At 40.9% G+C, this 26,918-nt stretch overlaps 1 protein-coding gene across 1 annotated transcript; it reads left to right on the forward strand.

The window, feature by feature from the left end:
* Positions 1-2,686: 2,686 nt before the first annotated feature.
* Positions 2,687-26,236, forward strand: LOC117469653 (protocadherin alpha-C2-like). Its single transcript, XM_034114116.1, has 4 exons — positions 2,687-5,458; positions 8,837-8,895; positions 13,349-13,434; positions 22,299-26,236. Exons 1-4 carry the CDS (start codon positions 2,918-2,920, stop codon positions 22,604-22,606), a joined length of 2,994 nt encoding a protein of 997 aa, XP_033970007.1. The 5' UTR covers positions 2,687-2,917; the 3' UTR covers positions 22,607-26,236.
* Positions 26,237-26,918: the final 682 nt, after the last annotated feature.

The raw sequence follows: 26,918 nt of genomic DNA on the forward strand, positions 1-26,918 counted from the left end.
ACCTATGAGCACATCTCTGGTAAAGACTGGTAAAAACTATTTTTTGCAGATCTGTTGGTTATATCACTAATAAATTAACAAAATCACACACACCTTTGACAACGAATGTCGTGGATAACCCTATATATGACTTGTATATAGATGTTTTACTTTCTTGCATTGGTTTCACTTCTAATCCCTTTTATAGAGATAAACACATTACAAAAACTGATATTTTCCATAACTGATGTTAGCAGGAGCATATATTTATTTAAATGTAGTCTGTGATATTTTTTTATTTTGTACTTCATTATCATTCCTTTACACCCAGCCACATTGTGTGTTGTGTGCATTAACATGGGATTTCCCTCATCTGATTAACACATCCAGTTATAGATTATATTATAATCCAAGTAACTAGGGGCTGTGACATTTTCCAGCTCTGCCATGAGTAAATAATAATTCATACTGGAGTAAACCATACATCTCCACCTCAATTACATTATACATTTGACTGGATTATTATTTTACACACAAATATACCCAACAAGGTCAAATGCACATTGAAAAAACATACTTCCCTTTGCATGCAAACCAGTAAATATACATGTATTACATTTGTATACATAATGTTTAATTCTGTCACCTCACCCATCCTGAGCCTGAGGAACTGACCCTGGTGCAGAAGTTACTTCTTGGCTGATGCTTCTTTTGCCATGCAACCTAACCTGGTTTGTGCAAGCATCTATACTTAACAGTTGAGGAATATGAGAACAATTCAAACTCCATTTGAATGCTATTGATGCTTTTGCATAAACATAATGCCTCAGAACTGCTATCTACTGAGTGTTTTTACCATCTCTCTGCAACGTTAACCGGACTTGGAGTGATGCATGATCCAAACTTCCTCCATTAATGTGGCATCATCACCTCCTACTCTTTTCCAACATAAAATAGATATTTAGGACTAAAATGATAGACAACAATATGTGACAAAAGAGCTGGTGAATTTAATTTAAAGGTGAAACACAATGACTACAAATTCCACTAGAATCTACCGACCAGGGTTTGGGCCGCACTCCACCAGGAAATGTAACGAATGGTCACTCACAGCCAAAGAAAATGTGAAATTACATGAAACACAAAAGTAAAGATAAAAAAAGAGGCAAAAAAGTAGTTAACCATGCATTAAAATGGCTCATCTCATTTCACTATATGGTGTACTGTACATACTACCAAACAATAAGAAGCCTCTACAATCGCAAATAAAAAAGGAACAATTAAACAATGAGCCAGTATTTGCAATTACACACTGACATTTGAACCTAAAGGCAATTTAAATATCTAAGTTCACTTAGGAAAACATGCTGCCTCTTACATCAGTGTAAACTCTTGCTTGTGTCTCCCCATGTTATAATTTGTTTCCCTGATTTTTTTAACAATCAACTGCAAGGTTGGAAAGCAGTATACCCCTATATCACGTTTCTCTTCGGGATATATATCATAGAGAGGAAATGAGACTCCTGCTTTATGGGGTCCACCACGGGCATCTTAGATATGATTATGTGACCTGACAGTCTGAGGTCTGCCTCTGACAGTGATCCATGTGGAAGGAAGCTTGTGATTGTCAGTGCAATGCTGTCTTTCTTCTGCGCCTTGCCCAAATGCTCGCCATGCGGGAAGGCTGCACCACAGAATCGCTACCGGCAAATGAACCATCTTCATGTCTCCGGCATACAGACAAAGGGAGACACACACAAGCCGGTCCCCAAACGTGCCCATGTATGCGACCACGATTCTGCTTGTATCTTCCATGTCGGGGGGAGGTGCCGGTGTTAAATATTGTGCAGATGAGCCTCGACCTTGCCTTTTATGAGCAACAGTCCAGTAAAATGTAACAACGGGAAATAAGATAATTTATCATCAGGTTTTATTTTACGTTTTCAACATAGGCTAGGTTTTTCAGCCACGTGCTGCACAGCATTTCTGATTTACGTTATGCATTACCGGTGTTGCTGAATAGATATGCGATTATAGGGATATTTATTTTTAATTCTGGGGGTGCTTTTAATGTGGTGGTCGTTCATTAGCTCCCAGACCGTAAGCAGATATCGCAATGGAGGCATGAGAGGCGAGAAATGGGTGGGGAAGGAGGAGGGGAGCTGCGCCACATTGGAGAGGAGAAGGCAGGGGTCTGAGCGCGCGCTGAGGTGGGATGTGTTGCTTCCAAAGTCAATTCAGCTACATTCAGTTATATAACCTCCGGTTGTAGTTTTCAGAATAAATCTTCTACATATTAACATACTAACTGTGCTGCTAAATGTTTAATAAGGCACACAGATGTATTGTCATGTGTTGTATGTTTGTAGCAACCACACGCAATACAATACATTCAATAAATGCAATAATAAAAGTGCTATATTTATTGCTAGCAAAGGTGTAAACTCATTATGCATAATGGTAAGAATTAAAGAAACTATAAGTCAGGATTGTATTAAAAATGTAACAAGCTATGACTCCCAGCAAGTGCTTTTCAAGTTCCAAAAATCCATGGACGTGTTTCTAAATTATATTAGAGTACAATGGGAGTGGGTATATGTGACAAGTTTCTTATTTTATTTTGAAAAGACTCCACCACGTTTCCGGTAATCTTGGTGCATAATTCGACCGGCTTTACCTAACTCACAGCTCCAGAGGCAGGGAAACACACCCGTCAGCAGCGCGCATTGGAGATAAAAAAGCGCATCACGGACAAAGGAAATATGGGTGCGCTGGAGAGGGTTCATCTCCGCCGGGTAGCACAATGGATGAGCTGCTTGTGCTTCTTTTACCGGGAGACCAATTAGCCCACCTTAATGAGGTGCTGGGACGCAAGATACTGCAAGCTAAACAGGCGGAAGGCTGCGTTTAATCCGTCTGCGGATCCTTTGAGCTTGCAATGGCTGTGACGGGGATATGCAACTGGATAGGGAATAATGTGCCTTTTTATTTTGTGATATTTTCCTTATTTTGTGGCCTTTCCTTTGGACAATTGCGCTATTCTGTTACAGAAGAGCTCGAAAATGGGGCACTGGTCGGCGATGTGGCGCATGACTTGGGGCTGGATATTCGAAAGCTCTCCACCCGAAAAATTAAGGTAACCTCCAACAGCGGTAAACGCTATGTGATTGTCAACCCCAAAAATGGGAAATTACTTGTCAATGAAAGGATCGACAGGGAGGCACTGTGTGATTTATCCAACACCTGCCTCATAAATCTGGAGGTGCTGGTCGAAAATCCCAATGAGGTGCACCACGTCGAGGTGGAGATTGTTGATGCCAATGATAATGCGCCGCAGTTCCCCAGAGACGAGTACCAACTAGAAATCACAGAATCTGCTTTACCTGGGTCTCGTTTCCAAATTGAAAACGCTGAAGACCCAGACATTGGTTCCAATTCTGTTCGCATGTATCAGCTCAGCACAAACGACCATTTCGCGCTGGTGTCCAACAAACCCTCCCTGAATACAAAGTACATCGAGCTTGTGCTCAAAAAGCCCGTTGATCGTGAACAGACGCCTTACCACCAATTCATTCTAAGTGCTGTGGATGGTGGGACGCCAGAGAAAACAGGCACGGCCACAATCAATGTCCGGGTCCTGGACTCAAATGACAATGTCCCCACGTTTGACAGCTCAGTGTACAAGGTGAAACTGTTGGAAAATTCGGCCAAAGACACCCTGGTTATCCAACTGAATGCATCTGATCTGGATGAGGGCACAAATGGAGAGGTGTATTACTCTTTCAGCAGTTACACCCCTGAGAGAGTGAGGCAGATGTTCAGCATGAACACCAATACTGGAGAAATAAGAGTGAGGAGCAATGTTGACTATGAAGAGACCAACTCCTATGAGATGTACATCCAGGCGATGGACAAGGGCCCTGGTGCCGTGGCAGCACACTGTAAGGTGGTCGTAGAGGTGGTTGATGTAAACGACAACGTTCCCCAGATAGTGCTGTCATCTCTGTCGAGCCCCGTGAGGGAGGATGCCCGTGCAGACACCGTAGTGGCCCTTATTAGTGTGACCGATCGAGACTCTGGCGCTAACAAGCAGGTGAGCTTAGAGATCCCAGCAGGCCTTCCTTTCAAGATCAAGTCATTCAGAAATTACTACACTCTGGTTACCTCAGCCTTCCTGGACCGCGAGACCACTGCTGCCTACAATGTCACTCTGAGTGCCACAGATGGAGGGAACCCTCCCCTCTCCTCTCAGAAGACCATACAGGTGGATGTGGCTGATGTTAATGACAACCCACCCCGATTTGAGCAGACTTCGTATACCGTCTATGTGGGTGAGAACAACGCCCCTGGAGCCTCTTTGTGTACTGTGAAAGCTCAAGACGCAGACATCAAAGAGAACGCACGCATCACCTACACAGTGCTCAATGACAACAACCATGGCATCCCTGTCACCTCGTATGTGTCTGTGAAGGCCGATACAGGGGAGGCGTATGCCCTGCGAGCCTTTGACTATGAGTCACTGAGAGAGTTTCACTTCCAGGTCAAAGCCCAAGATGGGGGCATTCCTCCACTCAGTCGCGTCGCCACCGTCTACATCTACGTAATGGATCAGAATGACCATGCACCACTGATAGTCAACCCTCCCGGCAATGGCACACGCTCCTTGGAAACAGTGCAAAAGAACGCAGAGCCTGGTGTCATGGTTACCAAAGTGGTGGCGTACGATGCAGACGCAGGTCCAAACGCCTGGCTGGTGTATGTGCTGGAGACGGCCACTGACCTGGACCTGTTCAAGGTCCACGAACACACAGGGGAGATCAGGACCACTCGGAGGATCCTGGAGGACAACTCCACATCTTTCGCTCTGACTGTTGTGGTAAAGGACCATGGGCAGCCTAGCCTCTCCTCCACTGCCACCATCAATGTGGCTGTCATGGAGGTGCCGCCCAAAGTGGCCCCTGACCCGAAGAGAATCATACGCCCCCACAGCACGCTGCTGTTCTCCAACGTGACCCTCTACTTGATCGTGGCTCTGAGCGCCACCACCTTTGTTTTCCTAGTCACTGTTGTGGTGCTGGCAATCGTCCGTTGCCATGCCTACTGCACCCAACCTGGGTCTTGCTCTCCTTGCTGTGTGTCGCAGAAGCCCCCTCCCGATGGGGGGAGCAGCAGCGTGAGTGCTGGTGGGGTAGGCGGCGGAGGACCTGGAGCACAGCCCAATAGCAATGTGATGCTTCGGAGAGACCTCAAAGTGGAGCCTCACTACATCGAAGTGCGTGGTAATGGTTCTCTAACAAAGACTTACTGCTACAAGACCTGCCTGACAGCCACCTCCGGCAGTGACACTTTCATGTTCTACAACACGGGACGACCCATCAGTGGCACCTGGGGCAGCGGCGCCGACCGCTTCTTCACCAATAACAGTGGATTTGTACGTAGACTGAGCATGCCTGATGCCTCCATGCAACTCTGCCCAGAGGTGGGTCATTCATTTTGTATGTTTACCTTTGTGGGAGGTTAGGACTGGACTTACACATTAGTGGCTTTAACGTAGCCTACGTAGGGCTGCAAAAAAAACACCTATTATTTTATACAATGTGGATTAATCTGCAGAATATTTTCTAGATTCATTGTATGCACTATAAAATACAAGAAACAGAAAGTCTGTAGTCTTTTAATGTTTTGTAATGTCAGTGAGAAACCTATTGATATTCAGTTTAATATGATATAAAACAGCATTTTTAAGAGGCTGAAAACAGCATTTCCTGACATTTGTGCAGAAAAAAGAACTTTCAAGAATAATCAATTATCAAGAGATGTTAAGATTACCTCCATCAACTCAATCGATAAGTCAACTAATTGTTGCAGCTCTACTTGTATGACATATTTTCTAGCTCTAAACAATGTAACATCCCTTTTTAGTACATACTAAACATGACTTTTCATTAGGTCTATTGCCATAGCATGCATTGTCATAATGTCTGTCTGTGTGATAGTGTTGCTGCAGGGCGTTGATATTTCTGTATGTCAAGTTTGATCGCCTCCTGCAATGAATTGAATCCTTGCGTGCCTCATTCTCTCTGTGCAGTTCCCACTTGTGCTGTGCTGTCGCTCAGCCCAGCCCAGCTCAGCACTCACACTGCATTAGTGTCAGGCCTGATGCTTTTCAGGGTCTTCTGTTATTTCTGATGATTCAGAGATTTGTGTTTCAGTTTGAGGTTGTCATCACATCTACACTAGGAACAGGTCATGTAGTATTCACAACTCTCTCATTCTCTGTGCAAGTGTGTTTGACTTTTGTGTGTGGGGGCAGACTTGTGTGTGTGTGAGTTGTGTGTGACTGTTGCACTGGAGCAGTAAGGGTTAAGTGACTTGATCAGAGGCCCTACATGACTAGTTGTTTCTTCTGAACTTGCACAACTATTCTAGATGAGTTAAACAGTGAATGCCAAGCCATATATAATGATTTAATTCCTCACACACTACATCAAAAATCCCTGAATTACATGACATATTGCAACAAAAAACACCAACACTATTATCACTTATATCGCTGTTTAATTGACATGATGCTGATCGAGGTGCTCTATACTGTATACATGCTTTCTTGAAGATACATGTGCCATTTGTTTAGACCTCTAATGTTGACATGTTCATGTTGTAGATTTCTGGAGTCCATGTTGGAGATTTCTGGGTATATATTTTGCCTTAATGCAGGAGACGTTAGATTAGAAGGTAAAACTATTGGCATAATGTATTTTTTCTGTCTGATTATTAAGGCAAATGCTGCTAAGGTTAGGCGTTCATCTCTGGATGCATCATCCTTATCGGTTGCCAGCCACTGGTACATTAGTTACAAGAAAATCTCCAACCAAGACTAATGTAGCACTGTAAATTAAATTAACCTCCAGCCTCTGTTCCTTAGCCCTGTAAATTAGATTTACTCAAAGATGCTGGGTCTGCCAGCAGGAAATACTCCCCTCTGAATTGAACTGAAGAACACAATGTGCCAGCATTATCTGGGACACTTGCTGCTGCCTGAGCAGGTTTGTGTCTTAAACACAGCTTTTTTGTTTGTTTTAAGGGTTCTTCCGTTCCGAAGCTACAACCCACATGATGCTGCCAAATTTTTGCATGAATGCAGCTGTTCACATTATTTCATACAGTGCAGCTAGACGGTACCTATTCATGAGGAAAGTGATGAGTAGGCATAATCAGGCATGCTCATTAAAATAGGGCTTTCCCCCTATGAGACCTATATGGTATTTTTTTTTATGAAGGCATTATCATCAGCAAAATGTGTCCATCATCAAAGGCAAAGGAATAGCAGTCTTGGCAGCCTTAACATAATGTCCAAAAATCTCAATACTTTTAACCAGAGCTGCAACTAACAAGTGTTTTCATTATCCAGCTGCAAAGTATTTTCCTTCTTGTCAGAAAATCGGAAGAAATGTCCATCCAAGTTGCTTGCAAATCTTACCATTTACACCATCACAGCTCTGATGAGAGCTAATGTAAGATCATTTAAAATAGTGTTATATATGTTGTTAAAGATTACCCTCATCCAGGCAATGTGTTTCAATTTCAGTATAGTAAATATCCAAGGTATGTAATATAGAAGAAATTAATTTGTGAAACATTATTGATCAGTTGTAACATGCATTGTCTTACACTCAGACACATTTGCGATGCTATACTGTACTGATATTGTTTATATAAATGCCTCAGGTAATACAAGTGGTTGACAGTAAATAAGTACATTTACTCAAATACTTTACTTAATTACAATTTAAATTCCCTTATTTGAGAATTTTCATTTCTTGCCACTTTATACTTTTACTCTATTGAAATGTGTTTAATTTTTTACTTAACTACAATTATCTCTTAGCTTAAGTTACATTGAACATTTAAATTTATAATGAAAATGTACAATTACTAAATATTTTATGAACATATTAGTGCATCAATTATTATAATTCAATAATATAATACTGTATACTGAATTGTTTTATGATTAGGCCACTGTGCAGGATGAGTCATTTTAATTGTTGTACTTGAAGAATTTTTTTACGCAAATACGTTTGCTTACTTTCACTTAAAACAGAGTAAATCTACTGTTTTGTATTACTGCTTTTACTTTAATAAACGATCTAAATACTTCATCTACTACCCGGCTAATATAAACCAGAGGTATAGGATGCGGTTGCCCTGGCGATAATGGCTCTTGCTTATTGGTTTTCAAAGGCAATTATTCACCACAGGGACTGCTGGGACTTCCAACCACTCAGCTCAGCCCGGGTTCACCAGGAGCAGAGACTCACAGTTACACACACACACATACACATCTGTCTGTGCACACACACACAGCCAGCCGGCACTCAGGGAAAGGGCATTTCTCCCCCCACTCCCACATTTATTGAGTCGCAGAGTGACACTGTCCAAAAACTCGTCAATATGGCGTTCAGTTACTGCCCTTTTTCAAGTCCTTCTGTGTCTGTGGATATCAATATGTATGCATATGTGTGTGTGTGTGTGTGTGTGTGTGTGTGTGTGTGTGTGTGTGTGTGTGTGTGTGTGTGTGTGTGTGTGTGTGTGTGTGTGTGTGTGTGTGTGTGTGTGTGTGTGTGTGTGTGTGTGTGTGTGTGTGTGTGTGTGATGGGGGACACGACTGCAGTGTTCCCATCACGTCCAGAGCTGGGATGTGTATCATGATTAATTGATGAGGCCATGGCCCAGCCTAGCGCTGCACTGAATGAGATCAAACCTAACTCTCTCTCTTCTATCCCGTCTCCCCCTTCACTCCCCCTCCCGTCTCTCCCTCTCTCTCTCTCTCTCTCTCTACCTCCTGCTCGCTCAGCCGAAAGCCCCGAATGCTGACTGGCGATATTCTGCATCTTTGAGGACAGGGATGCAGAGGTAAGCACATTTCCATCTTTTAACTCTTTTACAACTTTGATCCTCTAGAAAAAGGCACACCTACAGTGACCCATCATAATGCTCTTTATCAGAGATGCTAAATGTACAGAATCTAATACAACATGTATCCACACATCATCACCTTTTTTGCACATCCCTACACTTCTCATTGACTTCCATCAGAAATGATAGCAGCGCATTAAAAAACTGCAGACCAGTATCTGCCATTATTAAAAACAACCATCAGTGGCCCCCTCAGCATCACTTTTTGAACGTCTTCCTCCTTGGGGAACAGCCATCTGCAGCTCCCATCAGTGGATGCATAGCACTCCTCCTCTGCAGTGTAACACTATATAGGTCATCTACATTCTGAGCGTCGCTTCCCCCCAGTCTTTAAGCAGGAAGCATGAAGGACAAATGAGCTGACTATGACCTTTCTCAGATGATCAGAGCCACACATGCATCAGTCTCTACGGGCACACCACACATGCATCAGTCTCTACAGTGCGTGCACACCACACATGCATGCCATTCTGTGTGTCTTTTTGTCCAGTGATGAGGGGAGAAGTTGTAAATACAGACAGTAGAGGACATTTTTCGACTTTATTCCTGCTGTTAATTGGCCTGCAGTGAGATTCCTACGCCTTATTGCTTGACCAAATCCAAATTATAGATTGGTCTAAAGATCTCATTATCATTAGTTTCAAAGCAATCAGAGAATACTGAAATTGGATCCAAAAATTGCTTTTTTGTATCTACATCTATCATTTGAATTTGGTAATGATCATGTCAGAAAAGTTGTTTAAAATACATAATCAAGTGTTTCGCTAATTTAATACGAGGACAGCTGTAACGTCGGGGACTAATGAGTTTTACCTCCGCATGTCTGTAATTTGTACTAAATTCTCCTAATTTCCTGCCAACAATGCTCACTGCTCAGTCGTGCAGTCCTCTGCCTTGTCTAAGTTTGATTTAATTGGATATTAGTGTTAATTTCTATGGCGTGGAGGGTATCATAATGAGCATCATGTCATCAAGTCACTGTAACATGACATGGATTAACATAAATCATCATTGCAATTTGCCGCTGCCATCTCTAGAATGGCAGTGCCTGTAACACGCTAAGACACAGAGAGGCTCATGTATTAACACTTCACCCTAACACACGCATGCTGTAATATATCTAAACAAAGCGTGGAGCGTCAACTTTACTGACCCACATTCCTAGGGTAGTCAGTCAGTGGAGAAAACACCAGTATCTGTGTCACGTTCTCACCCGTTACAACTAGCTCCCTTGATTATGGAAAAGTTAAACTCACACTGTTCAGAATGCACACAGCTATTTTTTATTTATAACTAATCCCTATTCAACGTAACACATAAGCGTGTTGCAGTTTTAAGGTAGATGCTCTGCTGCATTGCAGAGGCCACAGCCAGGGTAGTGCCTCCTATACAGTAAGCTCTGGATTCATTATGGATGTATGCGGGGAAAATCTCCGGACTAGGTTGGAAACCCTTGGCTTTGGATGTTTATAACATCATTACAAGAGTTTCTTAATCTAAAGTTACAATTTAGTGATTCTGTGTCATCCTTTTTCCCCCAATTGTGTTATGCTTATGTAGGAAAGCTTAAGGGAAATTAGCCCTATTACCCTTTTGAATGTCCTGTTTGACTCTTTGACCTGAAAGCATGGGTGTAAATAATACATAAAATGATGGCTGAAATCCATTTAGCTGCTTTGATTTCAGGGTCCTGCATGCTGGCAGGATGTCACTCTTACCGCAACAGTCATTTAGAAAGCAACACCGGAGCTTTTCCGAGAATAAAACCTTTTTATTGTATCTTGTCAAGTCAAATGTTGCCATTTAAAAAGCTTATTCTGATTCCTAAATGCTCTGATTTAACAAAAAATGATGTCCAAGGAGTGTAGGGTTTGGGAATTATGGCAGTTTAAAAAAAGAAATGTAAGGCGAATTTCGAGCTGTCCTCCACTCTAGCTGTGACATCACGCACTCTTAACGAGCTGCGCAATACACACTCATGTTACATTCTGAAGAAGGCCTCTTTACCAAGTTGAATATTTTGATATTTGAATGGTTTCTGTAGCTGAAAGTATGCTGAAGTTATTGAGAGCCAAACTATTTGGTGAAATAATAAGGACAAGATGATTAAAGAATCGAAGAACTATAGTGGAATGCTGTAAACAGCAAAAAAATTTTTTTTTAATGTTTTCAAATATTATCTTTTAGAATATCTTAGGCCCTCAGAAAGAGGGCCTAGAGGTTCCTGACGGCTCGCCACTGGTAAGTCACTTTGGATAAAAGTGTCTAACATGTAATGTAATGTAATGTAAAGGGTAAAACAATCATCTTACTATTCAATGTTAAAAATAATAATTACTTTGAGGCCTTCTTGTAGAAAATATATACAAGGAATGACTTCTACATCTACAGCCCACCCGCTGAGTCGAATAAAACAGTAGATCCCAGAAAAGAACACCCTTTGAGTTTCATGTCTACTGATGAAACTTAAAATAAAAAAAATCTCAGACTTCAAAAACTGCCAACATCCTGAGAGTCTATGTTGTGCTTGTAGCGTGAATTCTTAATATTTTTCATTTGGGTGTGGTAGGAGTGTCCTACTTTTTATACACATAATTATTAATATATAAATATGTAACAAGATCAGCTGGAAACACTTAAGTACTTTCAAAATGTTATGTATCCCAATTGAATATGTAAATAATGGAGTCTAAAATATGTTGACAGATGAAAAACCAGCAAAGTAGAAAGTGCTATTGGAAAGCTTTTACTGTGAAGCAGCTGCAGTCGGCGTTTACAGAAGAAAGGCACTCAGCGTGAGAGAGAATGAATTGTAGAAGAAGGATGATGGGAAAATAGGGGTAAGGGCGTGACAACTCTAAACCACAGCAAGTCCTGTGTTACTCAACAGCTACACAAATATACTAAACTGAAAGCAAATGTGATTTTACTGTGATTTCAATACAGCTCTACACAGAAGGCACACAAAACAAATATGAACCTGAAAATAAGCATAACAGGGCTCTTTTAAAGCTCCCATGTCATGCTTTTCCGGTTATTACCCGTCCCCTTGTGTGTTATGTAGCTTTTTCTGCATGTAAACGGTCTGCAAAGTCACAAACCCTCAAAGTACACCCTGTGGCGAGTAAAACTCTAACACAGAAAAGACTATGCTGCCCCAGAACGCCTCGTTGGAGATTTTTATTTTCTTCCTGGGTACAGTGACGTGACCATACCCAAATGGACCCATCGGTCCAAATGGACCAATCCGTGGAGCTCCTCACACACACACACTCTCTCAGCGGCGAATCTGTGACGCGCTGGGGGGGGGGTGCTAGTGGAGCCTCGCAGCGGCGAAACTGTGGCACGCTTACACTGTAGGTGCGCCGCGTTTGGGGGTGCGGGTGCTAGTGGAGCCTCGCAGATGGGGATGCTGCAGCCCCCTCAGCACCCCTCCTTCCCGCGTCCATGGTGCTCAGGCTGAGTTCAGGCTGAGTTTCGCGATGTCTCGCTGTCTCGCAGACCCCACGCAGCAACCAGGAAACGACACCAGTAATAGAGCTCACACTGTCCCCTCCTCACAGCAGTGAGCCGCGCAACGTCCCGCCAACACGGCACCCAGACCCCACGCAGCATTCTCATCTGTTTGTCATTACTGGTGTCATTTTCTGGTTGCTAATAAACGCCATTGTAACACATAATCACTGATGTTCCGCTGTAACGGTGGTGGACTCATCAGAACAGAGTGGGCGAGCTGACCAATCAGAGCACACTGGGCTCAGAGGGGGGGGGGGGGGCAGGAGCTCCAACAAGCTGTTTAGGACAGAGTGAATACACATACTATATAGAGATGCTGTATGAGAAACCAATGTGAGTTTGGAAAATTGCAAAATATAAATCTATTATACCTCAACAATGGAATTATGATCAGTAGAAATGGCCATGTCATGGGACCTTTAATAAATGTATGTTGGCTCAATTTTATTTAGCTCTTTATTTTAGGGTAAAAGAGGATTTCTCACACTGTTTAAAGGCAGAGTATTGTACATGTAAGGGTTGAATGTTGTTGTTTTTTTAAGATATGAAAACTGGTAAGTGGATTCTAGGGGCACCAAAAGCACAAGAAAAAGGTGTAGTAGTCCAAAAGTGGTCGCTCTCTGCACTGGGGTTGTCAAGGCCTGAAAATAGTGGCCAATGCTGCTAGAAATGTTTAGAATGTAAGTGTTTAATAGCCATTCAGTTGATGTTTTGGAAGTCTATACTATCATAAAAACAAACTTCTTTAATATGAAAATGCTTAACAGCCAGACTGTATAGCCATGAATAATGACTCAATGTTTGATTCAAAGGTTGAATTAATATTTGATTTGAAGTGTCTCATTGAGTTTGCTGAATGTGTTCTGCCTTTCAGTTCTGTCCACATGGAGGAGTCCTCTATGGTGCAGGGGGCCCAGGGGATGCTGGTCCAGAACTGGCCCACTGTGTCCAGCGCTGCAGGTGAGTAGCAGTGAGGAGAGAGTGGGGGAAAAGCACCCAGAGTGTCAGCTTATTTGGGGAAATGGTGTATTCAAAAGCAGAGGATGTTCAACTCAGGTATACTGGAATGTCCTTACACAATATGTACAGCTCCAAGGTATTTGTTGAAAGGCATGTTAAGCAGGCACCAAAGATTTAATCCCTCTGGGACCCTTGTTGTGCGTGCTAAAAACATAATGGTCGGGGAAGCCAGCAAGTGTTCATGTCCCTGTCGCTGCACTCATGTTACTCCCTCCCAATAAAGCTGCTGGCAGGTGAATAAATTAAACCCTGGGGTTCATAAACACAGTAGGTTGTACAAGCTATTCGTATATACATAAATAATAACATCATTAGACAGAAGGGCATAACCCAACACTGCCCAGGGCATAAACTGTTGTGTAAGCTACTATGTTAGCTGTTAGCTAAACAATTGCTACAGTGATGTAGTGGACTATCATTTTTTTTTTTATTATGTATGCTCTGTAATAGTGCCAAAAAAAAAACATTTTAGACACATTTTAAGTCTTCAAGGAAACAGATAATAGTTTAGTAAGCTAAAGTAAAGAAGTACACTAATTTATCATTTTGGGAAACGCGTGTTTGTTCTCTTAACAAGGGTTGGGTGAGAAGAATCATTCTACTCTCATATCTGTAGCTCATTAGAAAACAGCCATGATACGCTTAGCTTAGCTTAGCATAAAGACTATAAACAAAGGGAAACGGCTAGCCTTGTTTTGTTTAAAGTTGTTTTTAAAAAATGGCTACCAGTACCTCTAAAGCTTGCTATTCAACATGTAATAGGCTCATCTTGTTTGTTTATTCTGTACAAGAGCCAAAGTGTAAAATCAGAAAGTTGCTTTGCAATTTTTTTTCGTTTTCTTTTGTACTGTTTAAAGGTCCCATGTCATGCTTTTTCGGTTATTACCCGTCCCCTTGTGTGTTATGTAGCTTTTTCTGCATGTAAATGGTCTGTAAAGTCACAAACCCTCAAAGTACACCCTGTAGCGAGTAAAACTCTAACACAGAGAAGACCTGTCTGTGCTGCCCCAGAACGCCTCGTTGGAGATTTTTCTTTTTCCATTGTATTCTTCCTGGGTATGGTGACGTGCCCATACCCAAATGGACCCATTGGTCATCCGTGGAGCTCCTCACACACACACACACACTTTTTTAGCGGCGAAAATGTGACGCGCTGGGGGGGAGGGGGGATGCTAGTGCTGCAGCCCCCTCAGTGGGCCCACCCACATGCACGTCTGGCCCACCCACAGCCAATCAGCGCGTCATAGCAATTTTGACGTTCCTGACAAGCGGCAAACTCTGGGGCAGAGCCGGGAAGCCCAGAAGGAAGTGCCACAAACTGCAGTTCATCAAGTGGCTGACAGGGGATGGATGCAGAAAGGAGCAATTCCCAAAGACCCCCATGTTAAAATGCCCAACTTTATAGCAGAAATAAACATGTTTCTAGCCTGGATCCAATAAAAACGTATTCTGGATATAGTTAGATTCCACCTTCATGACAATGGAATAGGGAGTGCCTATTTTTTTGTTTTCACTGCTAGTTTATGCTTAGGTTTAATTAGTGCATTAAAAAATAAATAAAATCATTAATGAAATTTCAGCTCAGACCCCACGCTTAATAAGTCTCCCCCTGGCCCACCTACATTTCTCCAGGCCCACCCACACAATAATTCCTGGCTATGCCACTGGAATACACATACTATACAGAGATGCTGTATGAGAAAACCAATGTGAGTTTGGAAAATTGCACATTGTAAATCTATTCTAGTAGACCTCAACAATGGAATTATGATCAGTAGAAATGGCCATGACATGGGACTTTTAAAGAAGATATGTGGTTTGTCCGTGAGCTTTTACAGGTACCGAAATGTTTGTCTTTTACGTTTGAACAGTGCTAGGCTTACTCTCCCAAATATTGGTCTTCAGGTTAAGCTATAGGCTGACTGTCTCCTGACACTAGCTTATTATTTAACGTACAGAGATGAAATGTGTATTTATTATGTGAACATCATTGTAACAAAGAGCACTTCCTAAAATGTGAAACAATTACTAAAAAATGACAATATATTATCTAGGTCAATATTTGCAGAAAGGAGTCCCATAGGGCATGCAACACAGAGGTTGTCTCAAAATAAAAGCCACTAAATGACATTTAATCACAATCACAATCACAATATGTAATACATTTGTGAAGTTGAATGAATCTTTGGTTCAGATAATATGGTAAACCTTTGGATTTGACATCTGCTTTAAATATCTATATGATTTGAATTCCACTGCAGTGTTCATGCAGAGCTTAGCTGAGGTGCCAAAAGCCTGGAGCTCTTTCACAGAGCCACAGATAAACAACTGTATCCTCCCTTGAAAGCAGCTGCAGCATAGGGAGCTACAGACTGAAAAAGCTATGTGTTTTTAATAAGACATGAGCTGTCCTGAGTGGGCGGCAACATAACGAATGTGTTGCATGTAGCACAACATAAGTGTAAATAGAACCGGCTAGGAAATGACCTGTGCTTCCCAGAAACACAAGCTCAAAGGAAGCTAAAGACAGGTTTTTGTCCAATGATTGGAAAACTTTTGAAACGTACAACTTTGAAACAGTGTTTGGAACATTGTGAGCTGTTCCATCCTTCCTTCCTTCAGCCATTTATTGATTTTATGTCTAGCTGCAGGAATAACAACATGGGTAGAGATCTGAGGATGAAGGCTTGCCCAGTCAATCACACGGCAAGCCAGTGACAGAATATGTCTTACTGTCTGTCAGCGCTTCTCTCTGGGGAAAAAAGCTGGGAAATGATTCAAGGTACAAGCTCTACCAGCATCTCTGTGCCTGTTGGCTGCAGAGGAATGTGTTTTTGTAAGCAGTTAAAAAAAAAGCTGCCACCATGGTCATGCAAAGACTCAAATATTGTCTTTAAGCAGAGTGTACAGTGTCTACTGCAGACATGCGTTGTTGCATGATAGGAAATAATTTGTCATGAGTGGCTTGGCACTAAAGGCATAGACATGTAATGGATTGCAGGTTAATCCTCTTATGCATCAAGAGGTGGAGCCTTTTTTGTGACACATTTTCATGTCTGCAGTGAATTGTTATCATGAAGTTGTCTGGTATGCTCTGATGCATCTAAATGCGGCACCCTCAAAACTGTGTTTATGTAAGTGACCCATGGTGCAGATGAGGAGACCTTTGTCTAATGCCAGAGGGGGAGAGAAGCTATTATCAGTAATAAGAGAGTACCAAGGAGAAAAAAAGAGATCCAGTAACATTATAAGCAATTTTAGAGAGGGAGAGCAGAGGAGAGGTACAAGGGGATGGAGAGAAAGGGAAAAAAGCGAGGTGTGGGGGGATGGAGGAAGAGAAAGGTTAAGAGGATTGGCAGGTTCCTGCAGTAGTGTTGTTGCTAGGGAACGCCATGTGACCTGTTGCCTGGCAACACTGTCTAACTGAGAGATTGCTGCAGCAGCCGCACCCTCCATCAGCAGGGAGTGGGCGAAAGCAGTTTCCATGGCAACGGGTCATATCTTTAAATGGAAAATTTACACACAGAAAAAAAAGGAAGGAGCAGGGAATGGAAAAGGGAAGCAGACTCTGCAGGGGCAGGTATTAGGAAGAAAAAGGGGATGCAGTAATATTTGAGGAAATAATGGTTCTGGTAGATGTTTCTCATGCAGAATGCATGGGCTAAACCGCACATATTTATACAAGCGTTACTCTGCACACACAGATTTGTGACCCTATGTGCTACAAACCACCAGAGGGATTCTTTTTTAGATGGAATCGTATCTTGGATGAGATAGAAAAAAACACAGCCTATTTTAAATGTAGGACATCAAGGTGACACGAAATGAGGCTTCAAACACCCACATATCTAGCAGGTGTCATGGCAACCTCCTCACAAGGAGCTGTGTTGACCTGCTTACCAGCCGTTTCACCATAATCCGTTTCAGGATGCGAATTTGCTCCAAAATGTAGGCTAATATGAAGCTATGGCAGAGTTACAAATGATCCTCCATGTTAGAGAAACAGTAGCAGAGGAAGCAAAGCTCTTGCAGCACGTTATGACTTCTTTTTTTCACGCACACACAGAGGAATATCTCAGATTAATACCTGGGCCAGGATTCTAATTAACAATGTCAGGGTTTTGGATTTGTCACAGCTGCTGCAGAGAGCTCTGGGATGTCCCGAGTCGCTGAGACAATATTCATTTGATTAGACACTTCACAGCCACTTGACATTTTACCTCTGTTGGTCATAAGGACATGAAATGCTATAGCCTCATCAAGTGCAAATAAACCAAACACTGTACTGCTCTCAAAGTGTACAAGTTTCCTCACTGCAGGAACACAGTCATTATAGTGAGGTTTCCAGCTTTACTTCTTTTACTACTTGTACAGTAATTCAAAGGTTCAAAGGGTTTATTGTTATATGCACAATAGCTACAGCGCAGTCTGGCAATGAAAAAAGTCTCAGGCTCATAATCAGCACAGGTTTAATTATATATACAAACAGATATTAAAGTTTACAGAGTTTAGCATTTCTGTTTCTTCCAGTTTACTGCCGAAATATAACACCTTTCTTGTTAACTAATCAAATTAAAACATGAAAGGAAATTATTTATAATATTGATTTTATTGATAAAATGTAACATTTAAATGAACTCAAAATGCACTATTTAAAAATTACATTTAGTACGTTTCAAAGTCTTCTGCTTTTATTCACTTTAAAAGAACAAAAAACGATGTCAGAATTGGACATTGCAATGACTATAAAAACAATATATTACGCAGGCCAAATCTAAAGGCTTCTTGTTACCTTTTTCTATAATGAGTGGTCCACCACAATTAAGGTCCTGTAGCCTGCCTGCAATGGTCTGGCCAAAACCACATAACTTGGATCAAATACAAATATACCAAGAATGACTAGACACATTTCTATAAAATCTTAAATGAATATTAATTTGAATCAGAGGATAATCTGGATGTATAGGTGAACCCGTCTAGCACCTCCATCAGGCTTAGTACATTTTAATCATAGACCCTACTGTATATAAGAAGTGGACGTAGTTACTATTACTCTATGTCAGCCATTGCTTTTTGGATTACCAATTTGAATACTTGAGTTGGGCCTTCTTGGTTTTAGGCTTATGTATTTTTCTCTAAATGGCTCTGTCATTTTCTAAGTGCACATTAAGCTGTATTAAAGAACAATTGAAGTGAGCGATATTTACGATGAACTTGTCAGGAAAAACAGACATCCGCAGAGGTCTTCCGCTTGATTAAAATGTAATGAGCACATTCAGACTTCCAGGAGGCAGAACCCTTTCCACTGTGTGCACTTATTGACCTTTCTCCTCCATTTGGTGTTTGTATTTACTTTGGGTCTGAAATTATTTGTGTGTAATCATATTTGTAAAGCTGTAGGAGAGTTGTGCAACCTGCCCCATTATACTTAAATATAATTCAAAGTCATTGTATGGTAAAAAGGTAGTTTGCAGGCTGCTTTGGATTAGGTGTAATGCTTTGTTTGCAAATTACAGGGTTTTAAACCTGTAAAAATTAAATGAAAATGTCAAAAGAAAGATCCTTTGTATGTTTTTACCTCCATAAATGCAGTTTAAGACCGTCTAAATAATGTGTTAACAAAATATAATGACTGAAAACACTTACCCACCTTTAAATAGGTAACAGGAAATATCAGTTATATAAAATGGAGGTGCATTGCGTACAGCAAATGTACTCACTGCATTACTGGCTGAATGAGATCTTCCACATTCTGCCTGACAGTATTTTGCACATCTAACTAACCGGCTGTCTTTTCAGGTTATTTTAAGAAGGTTGTCCTCCTCCACATGAGAAGCAATCTTCCTGTCTAACCATTGAAAGCCATTGAATCGGACTGATTTAAAAATACCAGATCCTCTTCCTGGGTTTAATACCCAGATTAAAGAGCATACCATCAAATCATAATCCTCTGAAGCAGCATTACAGAATTATACTAATGGTAAGATAAAATGATAACATATGACACTGACAAATCATTTAACAAGCTAAATAACTTAGGTCAATGGCAATTTACGATGGCAATGGAAGAGTCTGCCAAGGCACAAGCTGCTTTCAAGTGTTCCTTGAATGGAACCATTTCCAAATTTGGGTAGTTGCCCATCTAACTTTAGTGTGTTCATGACACCACAAAGAAGTTTTTGTTTACTGTTAAGAGTTTTCAACATCATCTTGGTACTAAAGATGCTTATTATTTAATGAAGCTTACAAATGAATACTTCTATTTTTGCAAGAAGAAAACAAATTATTTATGTGTGTCTGTATTTCTGTTCCTGTCACAATGGTACGTTGCTGCTTTGTTACTTTAAGACACACTATCTGACCACTCCGGCTATATTACAACCTCAATCCTTTACTGTGTTAATATATGATGAATTTTCAGTGAGTCATGGCTTAATAAATATAATAGCCTTATGTGAAAGGTGTAGTAGTCAAACAGGGCATATGGAAATATTGAGCATTGTGGTACTGCCCATTACATCTGCTCTTATTATAGTCCATTTATATATCATTTATTCTCATACTTGAAGAGCTCATTTGTAGGGGCCGGTTGATGGATGCATTTTCAGAATAGTGTACTTCCCAATGGGACTATGGTTTGAAACCATTTCAGCATTCCAGTCGTGTCATAAATAGCCTACAACGAAAAATCAAACAGAATCTTTTGCAAGGGCCGTGTTTGATCTAAATAAAATCCAGAGAGAAAGTAGGTCAGCGCAGAGGGAACTGGTGTGGGCCTGAGAGCACGGTGTCTGCGAAACCCGCCCACCCCCATCTTTCTTACTGCCTCTCTAGCTCTCTCTCTCTCTCCTCTTATCTCATCTCACATCCTCTTTCCTTTTCATTCCGCTGTCTTTAACCTTTTGACCTTAATATCTATGTCTTATTTTCACTTTCCATAGCAATTCCTCTATATATAGACAGGTTTTTGTCTTACTATCTTTTCCCCAAATGGGTTCCTTTCTGTCACATCCAAGCTTGAGGACAAAATGTTAGATTTTGAATCCCTGTCTCTGGCCTCCTATGAGAGTAGGATTAGGCTGCTGTCATCAGCCAAATACAAATAACACTGCCAAGTCAAACATCCCTGTGGTTTAAAGGTTAGCCCCCTCCAGTGTTCCCTCCTGTGGTCTATCTGTTCTGAAAACATCCACTCCCTGTGGCTAGCGCTCCATTGTCAGGCTACTGCTCTCCAAGCTTTTGTGCACCATTTTGATTATTCCTTACATGTCAGATTTGATGAACATCTCAAGGACCAAATCATCAAGTCTTATTAGGAAGCTATGCATGACAAGCAGGACAATTAATTCACATTGAGTAGCAAAGGTGGATTTACCTCTGTGAAGTCACGGTCAGAATGGACTGCCCTGCTTCTGCCACTCACAAGTAATCAAAATATAATTTGTAAAGAGCTACTGTGGAATTTATACTTCAAGGAATAGTTCTACATTTTTGGAAATGCGATGTTGAGAAGATTGCTACACCTAGTTTAACAGCCAATTGATGGGCATTATCAATGGATTTCAGACTCATGGATTTGGGTCAGAAAGGGCCTGCTACTTCAACCACTAAATACTACTTTCGGCCCCTAATCGATCTGTTGTTTTGTCTGTCTGACTTTTGTTTTGTTATGTTTGTTCTTGCCCTATTACTTGTAAAGCGACCTTGGGTCCCTTGAAAGGCGCTATATAAATCGAAGCTATTATTATTATTATTACAGTATATTCATACTGTTGATTAACGAGAATAATTCAAACAAAAAGGCGACACCTAACTAAAGCAGCAGAAGTCAGCTAATATATGTAGTATAAAAACTAAAAACACAGGACTAGACCAATGTTAGTGAGATGTGTTGTTGTCTTTGTGTTCATGAGAATGTTTCACTTTCATTTAATTTTCACACAAATTACAATCTTTTCCTTAACATGGCTATGTAGCTTTGGTGCTTAAACAAGTTAAATGTTATTTGTAATTCAGTTATATAGCCCGTTTCTTTTTTTGGTTTCACTTTTAGAACAAAGTAGGTGCAGTTTTGCCCATGTGATGCATTAGAATGGTAGCAACTGTTTCACTTAGCCTAGCATAAAAACTGAAAACTGGGGGATAGCTAGCCTGCCTGTAAGACATAAAAATCGGCCTACCAGCACCTGTAGTGGTCGGAAAGGATCAGACGAGAGGCAGGAGGAGATTTGCAGCCCGACAGGTCTTTTAGTTTTATTACAGTGTCAAATATGATACACCACGGAAACAATACCAAGAGCGCGCCTCAATTATACAAATATCACACATATATATATATATACTGTAGTTACTTTCACCACCCACCTAGCTTACATTATTTAGTATGATATGTTACAGGATGCCAAACTTTGTCAAAACAAGAACATCCAAATGAACATAACAACTCTCTTGCCCCCATCTGGTTGGTGCACATTTTCTGTCACAGATCCAATAATTGTTCCTCCTAACTCTCATGTCACGCTGGCCTTTTCTTGTTGGCAATGAGAATATTTTTCCAAGTATTTCACTCAACTAATCCCATCACACTGACTTTGTCCAAGCCGGGAGTACACTTCCAAGAACAAGGATTCCACGTCACACCAGTAAATATCAAAATTGAACATATTAACTCTTGTTTGTTCAACTTGTAAATAATATAAGAATCGATTTCCTAATTTAACTTTCAATAACTCAAGAAAGGATTTCATAAATGTAATGAGTAGCTAGACTTGACCTCATTATTTTTATTTTTCCTACCTGTGCAGATGGAGATGGCGGTGAACTCTCCCCCCCAGTGGGCGCTGGAGTAGACAGCAACAGCTGGCACTTCAGGTACGGCGCCTCCGGACAGGGCTACTACCCTCCTCAGCCCATGAGGCCCGGAGAGATTCATCCTGAAGCCTTCATCATCCCCGGATCCCCAGCCATCATTTCTATTCGCCATGACGCCGGCCCCGTGGATGACAAAGGTGACTTCATAAGCTTCGGCAAGAAGGAGGAGGCCAAGAAGAAGAAAAAGAAGAAGAAGGACAAGAAAGACAAGAAGGATAAGGGCAAGGATGATGATGATTAGAGGTGAAGGGGTGACTTGAAAACAGAGCTACCAACAAACTACCATCCCAATTACAGAGCCAGAAAAAACGCCAAATACATATTGTAGAAACGAGGGAGCCTCCTTGCACCACTTGCATAGACATTGTACAGTGGCCAAACCCTCATTAGAACAGGCCTGGCTCCCCACGTCATAAGAACTTGTTAAACAAATGTCTTGGCTCATTTGATCCATAAAGTAGGCCTATAAAAGTCTAAGGTTTATGGTAAACAAATGTTCTTAATGGACAGACTTGATCGAAAGGTTGGACCAAATTCAAACAGAAAGGGTTTTATTGGATTAGATTAGCCTTTCTGTGATTTGCTGCCCCCTGCCCCACTTTATACAATAAAACAAAAACACCTGAAAAGGTGTTCTATTTGTATCTGACCATTGTCAGCTGAGGCTGCCTGTGTTGGCTTCTCTGTCTTTATGCAGCCCCCTTCCTTTTTGGCTAACCTACTTGGAGGTGAAGTGGAAGCCAAACAAAAAAAATGAAACCGAGGCTTTTGTCTTCAGTATTACGGAGGCCTTGTAGAAATTCAGCAAATGTGGTCTTTTGTAAAAAATAATATGAAAATGAAAAAGTAACAGTATATGTATCATGAGATTAGCACCTTTAAGAGATTGGGGTGGCTGAGACAAGTAGGACCACACTTTAACAAAGAGCTCTGTTTTTCAATGTAATATAGCACACTGCTGAGGCTGAGGACTTGGACTGGGTTGCACCAACTATGTGCAAATGTGTTCCAAGGTTAGGGTATAAAGTAGTTTCTCCATAACTGCTGGTTAATTTGCTATTAGCAAATTACTCGATTCGATTGTACCATGGGTAGTATAAGCGGGCAACTCTACGGCTGTAAATTATAACTTTGATATTTCAGATAATTTGCCAATCAGTAATGGCATTACCTCGCAGATGGGTACAGGGTGTGTAGTTGACTAGATTGGCATTAAACAAAACGATCGGCAAATAACATCCATATTTGACTTTTAAAAGGACAATACTAGTTTTTGCATGTTGCAGTCCATCTTTTACGTCTCTGACGATTTTTTTTATTTTTTTTTGTGAGCCATTGTCTTACTATTGCCACAAAAATAAATTAGCTGAGACCCTGAAACTATTTATCATTAACATATGCATTAAAGTGAACACAGGGTATAGTTTACTGCATTATACAATTTGGCCAGGTCTCAGAAAATTGATTTGAATGGAATGGAAATTTAAAAAAAAATCTCAGTTCAAAAATTGTCATCAGTAATGTGTCATTGTGTAGAAAATGTGCAGAAACATCACTGTTATAGTCCTTCAAAATTGCAAATTGGCATGGAATTACTGAAGAAGAAAGGAACAATGTTAAAAAAAAAATGGAAAAAAAAGTTCTGCTTTACTGTTAGTGAGTGCAATTGTGTGACTTTGTATCATTTGCACCTGCTTACTTGCTTGCTTAACTATTTAGTTGTGACTTAAGGTTAACAGATTTTTGTGGTGCTACCGCTTGTGTTTTAGCAATGCGTGGTTCGGGATAAGTGGCTAACTTCGGATAAAACTAGGGAACCTACGTGCAGCTGATGCAACCGGCACCTGACCATGCCTCTTTTCTTGGAATATGGCACAGGTCAATGGGGTCATAATCCCACTGTGTATCAGCACACTCAGACTGACATTATTGTACACAAACACAGCCTCTTACTCGCACATACACACACACACTCTCTCTTACACACATACAGATATACAGAATACACAAAAATATACGAAAAGAACACTAACGGGAGGCCAATGGCATCCTTAATATTGAGTGTATTATATGGATGGGAAGCAGGATCGTTGCTTGTTGCTTCATTTCTGTTCAAGCCTGTTCCCTCTTCTTCTGTCTTTGAATGTTAAGTAGTTGTTATTCAAGCCCTGCGCCACTGCCTCGACTGCTTCAGTGCTTGGAGCTTTTGCTTGCCCGCTGCCTGTTTCCTTGCTCTACTCCCGTTTCTTCGAATCAACATGGTTGGACGACATTTCTCATGGAAGTCATTCTGCTTCAATACCACAGATAGATACATGCGCATATAGTACACACACACAGACACATCTTTTGTTAGGTTCAACTTCAGCTGAGTTTAGGAACCTTTCAGCCAAAGTGTCTCTGTCATCTCTTGCATAGTGCATTGTTCGAAAATCTGACAAGTTAGTTGAATCTGGGTTGATGCTGTACTGGAAATGTTGAGACAAAATGGAGAAGCAACAGAATAGTCATTGTGCAGCTCCAACGTAGAAGATGAGGAAACTGCAGCAGAGTTAATTGGGCAGGTCATTCCTCTTTCGCATGAGCAGAGGCATTGCAGTCATTCTTCTGTCAGCCATTAGTAAGAACTGATAAACGTGGGGTTGACTAAAACCATGTACAAAATACATGCAGCGCAGTTCAGCAGCAGTGGAAGGAGGTTGACTTGTGGTTGACTTGGATAGGGGGGAATCCACTTTATTGGAGGTGTAGGACATTTTAAGACAATAATCTCAGCTAGCAAGACCTTTGAAAGGATACTTGTTGTCTTAATTGCTGCACACAATCGATAGAAATAGTGTTGCAAGGACATGCTGTGCAGAAAGAACGTCCAAGTTTCATTGTCGAAGTGTGAACGGTGTAAAAGTGATACGCTTTGTTTGGCCCTGACATTGTGAAACCCAGGTGTGGCATGGTAGCAAACAGTTTTAGATATTGAAACAGCATTACTATGAAGGAAAAGTGTCATAAAACCTCACCTCAGTGTTCCTTTCTTTTAAACATCGTCTTACCATTCACAGTAGGGAAATGTAGGTGCTGCTCGGGCTCAATCCCTCCCATGCACATGTGTTTCCCCCCCCGCCCCGTCCTTCAGGTGTACCTCTGTGCTGTCAGATCACCAAGTGGCTGTTTGCATGTTATAAGCAAAGGAAACAGATAATATATAGATACTATATATACATAGATATGTTTTTCCACTGGGAGATGCGTATCGGAATACATATACCTCTGATACACATTCTCAAATATACACACACTGGAAGACCCACACACGTTCATACATACATACATAGCTATTGCGAACAGTAATTCTGTGGAAAAAACCTAAAAGAATCACATTTTTTATCCTGTTGAAAATGAATTTAATCTTCTAGATATACATAATGCTATTGTGTTATGCTATGAAATGCTTCCCCCTCCCCCATGTGTTTACCCTTATGATTTTCTAAGATCAGAAAATCATTCCTGAAAGTTGTGTTGAACTTTGAAATGATGATCAAACGAACACTAGTGTGAAAGTCATTTACTCATCCTCCATATATATCCCTTGTAAAGAAAACGGTATAAAAAGAAGAAAAAAAAAGTCAAAATACATAAAACGTTGTAACAAAAATAAAGTTGATGTATTCTCTGCTTGTGTATAGTGAATGTTCCTCGGTCGCTGGGTGTGGCAGTGAGTGGTGCACGCCAGTCGACTGTGACAGTGCAGATCAGTTCATAACTTTTTTTGTACACCTGCTTTTCATTGTAAAGGTGATAATAGTGAATCTTATTATTTCATCTGGTAATGTGTTTTGTTAATAAGTCACAAATAAAGTTTTTCTTAAATATCTTTAATCTAAGCTGTGTTTTCACTTGTTTTCAACTAACGGTTAGTAACTCTATATCATGGAGGTAACTCGTCATGTTTTATTAGTACAGTCCATTAAACTGGAATTAATCAAAGGCAGAGTTTATATAACAGCTTGTCATTCATGTATTTTTTCAGAAGAAACTGGCTCATGCAGTTAATGAAACAAAGATAGATGACAGAATGTAATATGCATGATCCCTTAAGATATTGTAGAGTATTTGTGGGAGTACAAGACAATAACTCACATAGTAAACCATCTGTTTTATATCTTGTCTATCAGATAATGCTAACATCTGACACGTCTTCCTGGAAATCCCTGGCCATAAACTGAAACAGTGCCCTTGCACTGTTGCGAAATTTGTGAAAACAACTTAATCACACTTACAAGGAACTACTTAAACTCTGCTAAGTCATGGACATTTGCATTTATTGGCAGGCGTAAATACTGGAAAGGCTTCATAAGCAGCTGGCCTATGAGAAAATCAATTGAGCAACCATCAATAACAAAATGGGAATAATAAACCCTTTGTGCTTGTAATTCTCAAACTGAGCAAAGGGTCAAAGGGTCAGCAACATAGTATGTGCACAAGTTGGGAGACATTCACTGATTCTGGGGAAAAGGGGAATCTAATCTTTTCTGTGTTCTCATTGTGGTCTGTAG

Source organism: Trematomus bernacchii, unplaced genomic scaffold, assembly GCF_902827165.1.
Source record: "Trematomus bernacchii unplaced genomic scaffold, fTreBer1.1, whole genome shotgun sequence".
NCBI lineage: Eukaryota > Metazoa > Chordata > Actinopteri > Perciformes > Nototheniidae > Trematomus > Trematomus bernacchii.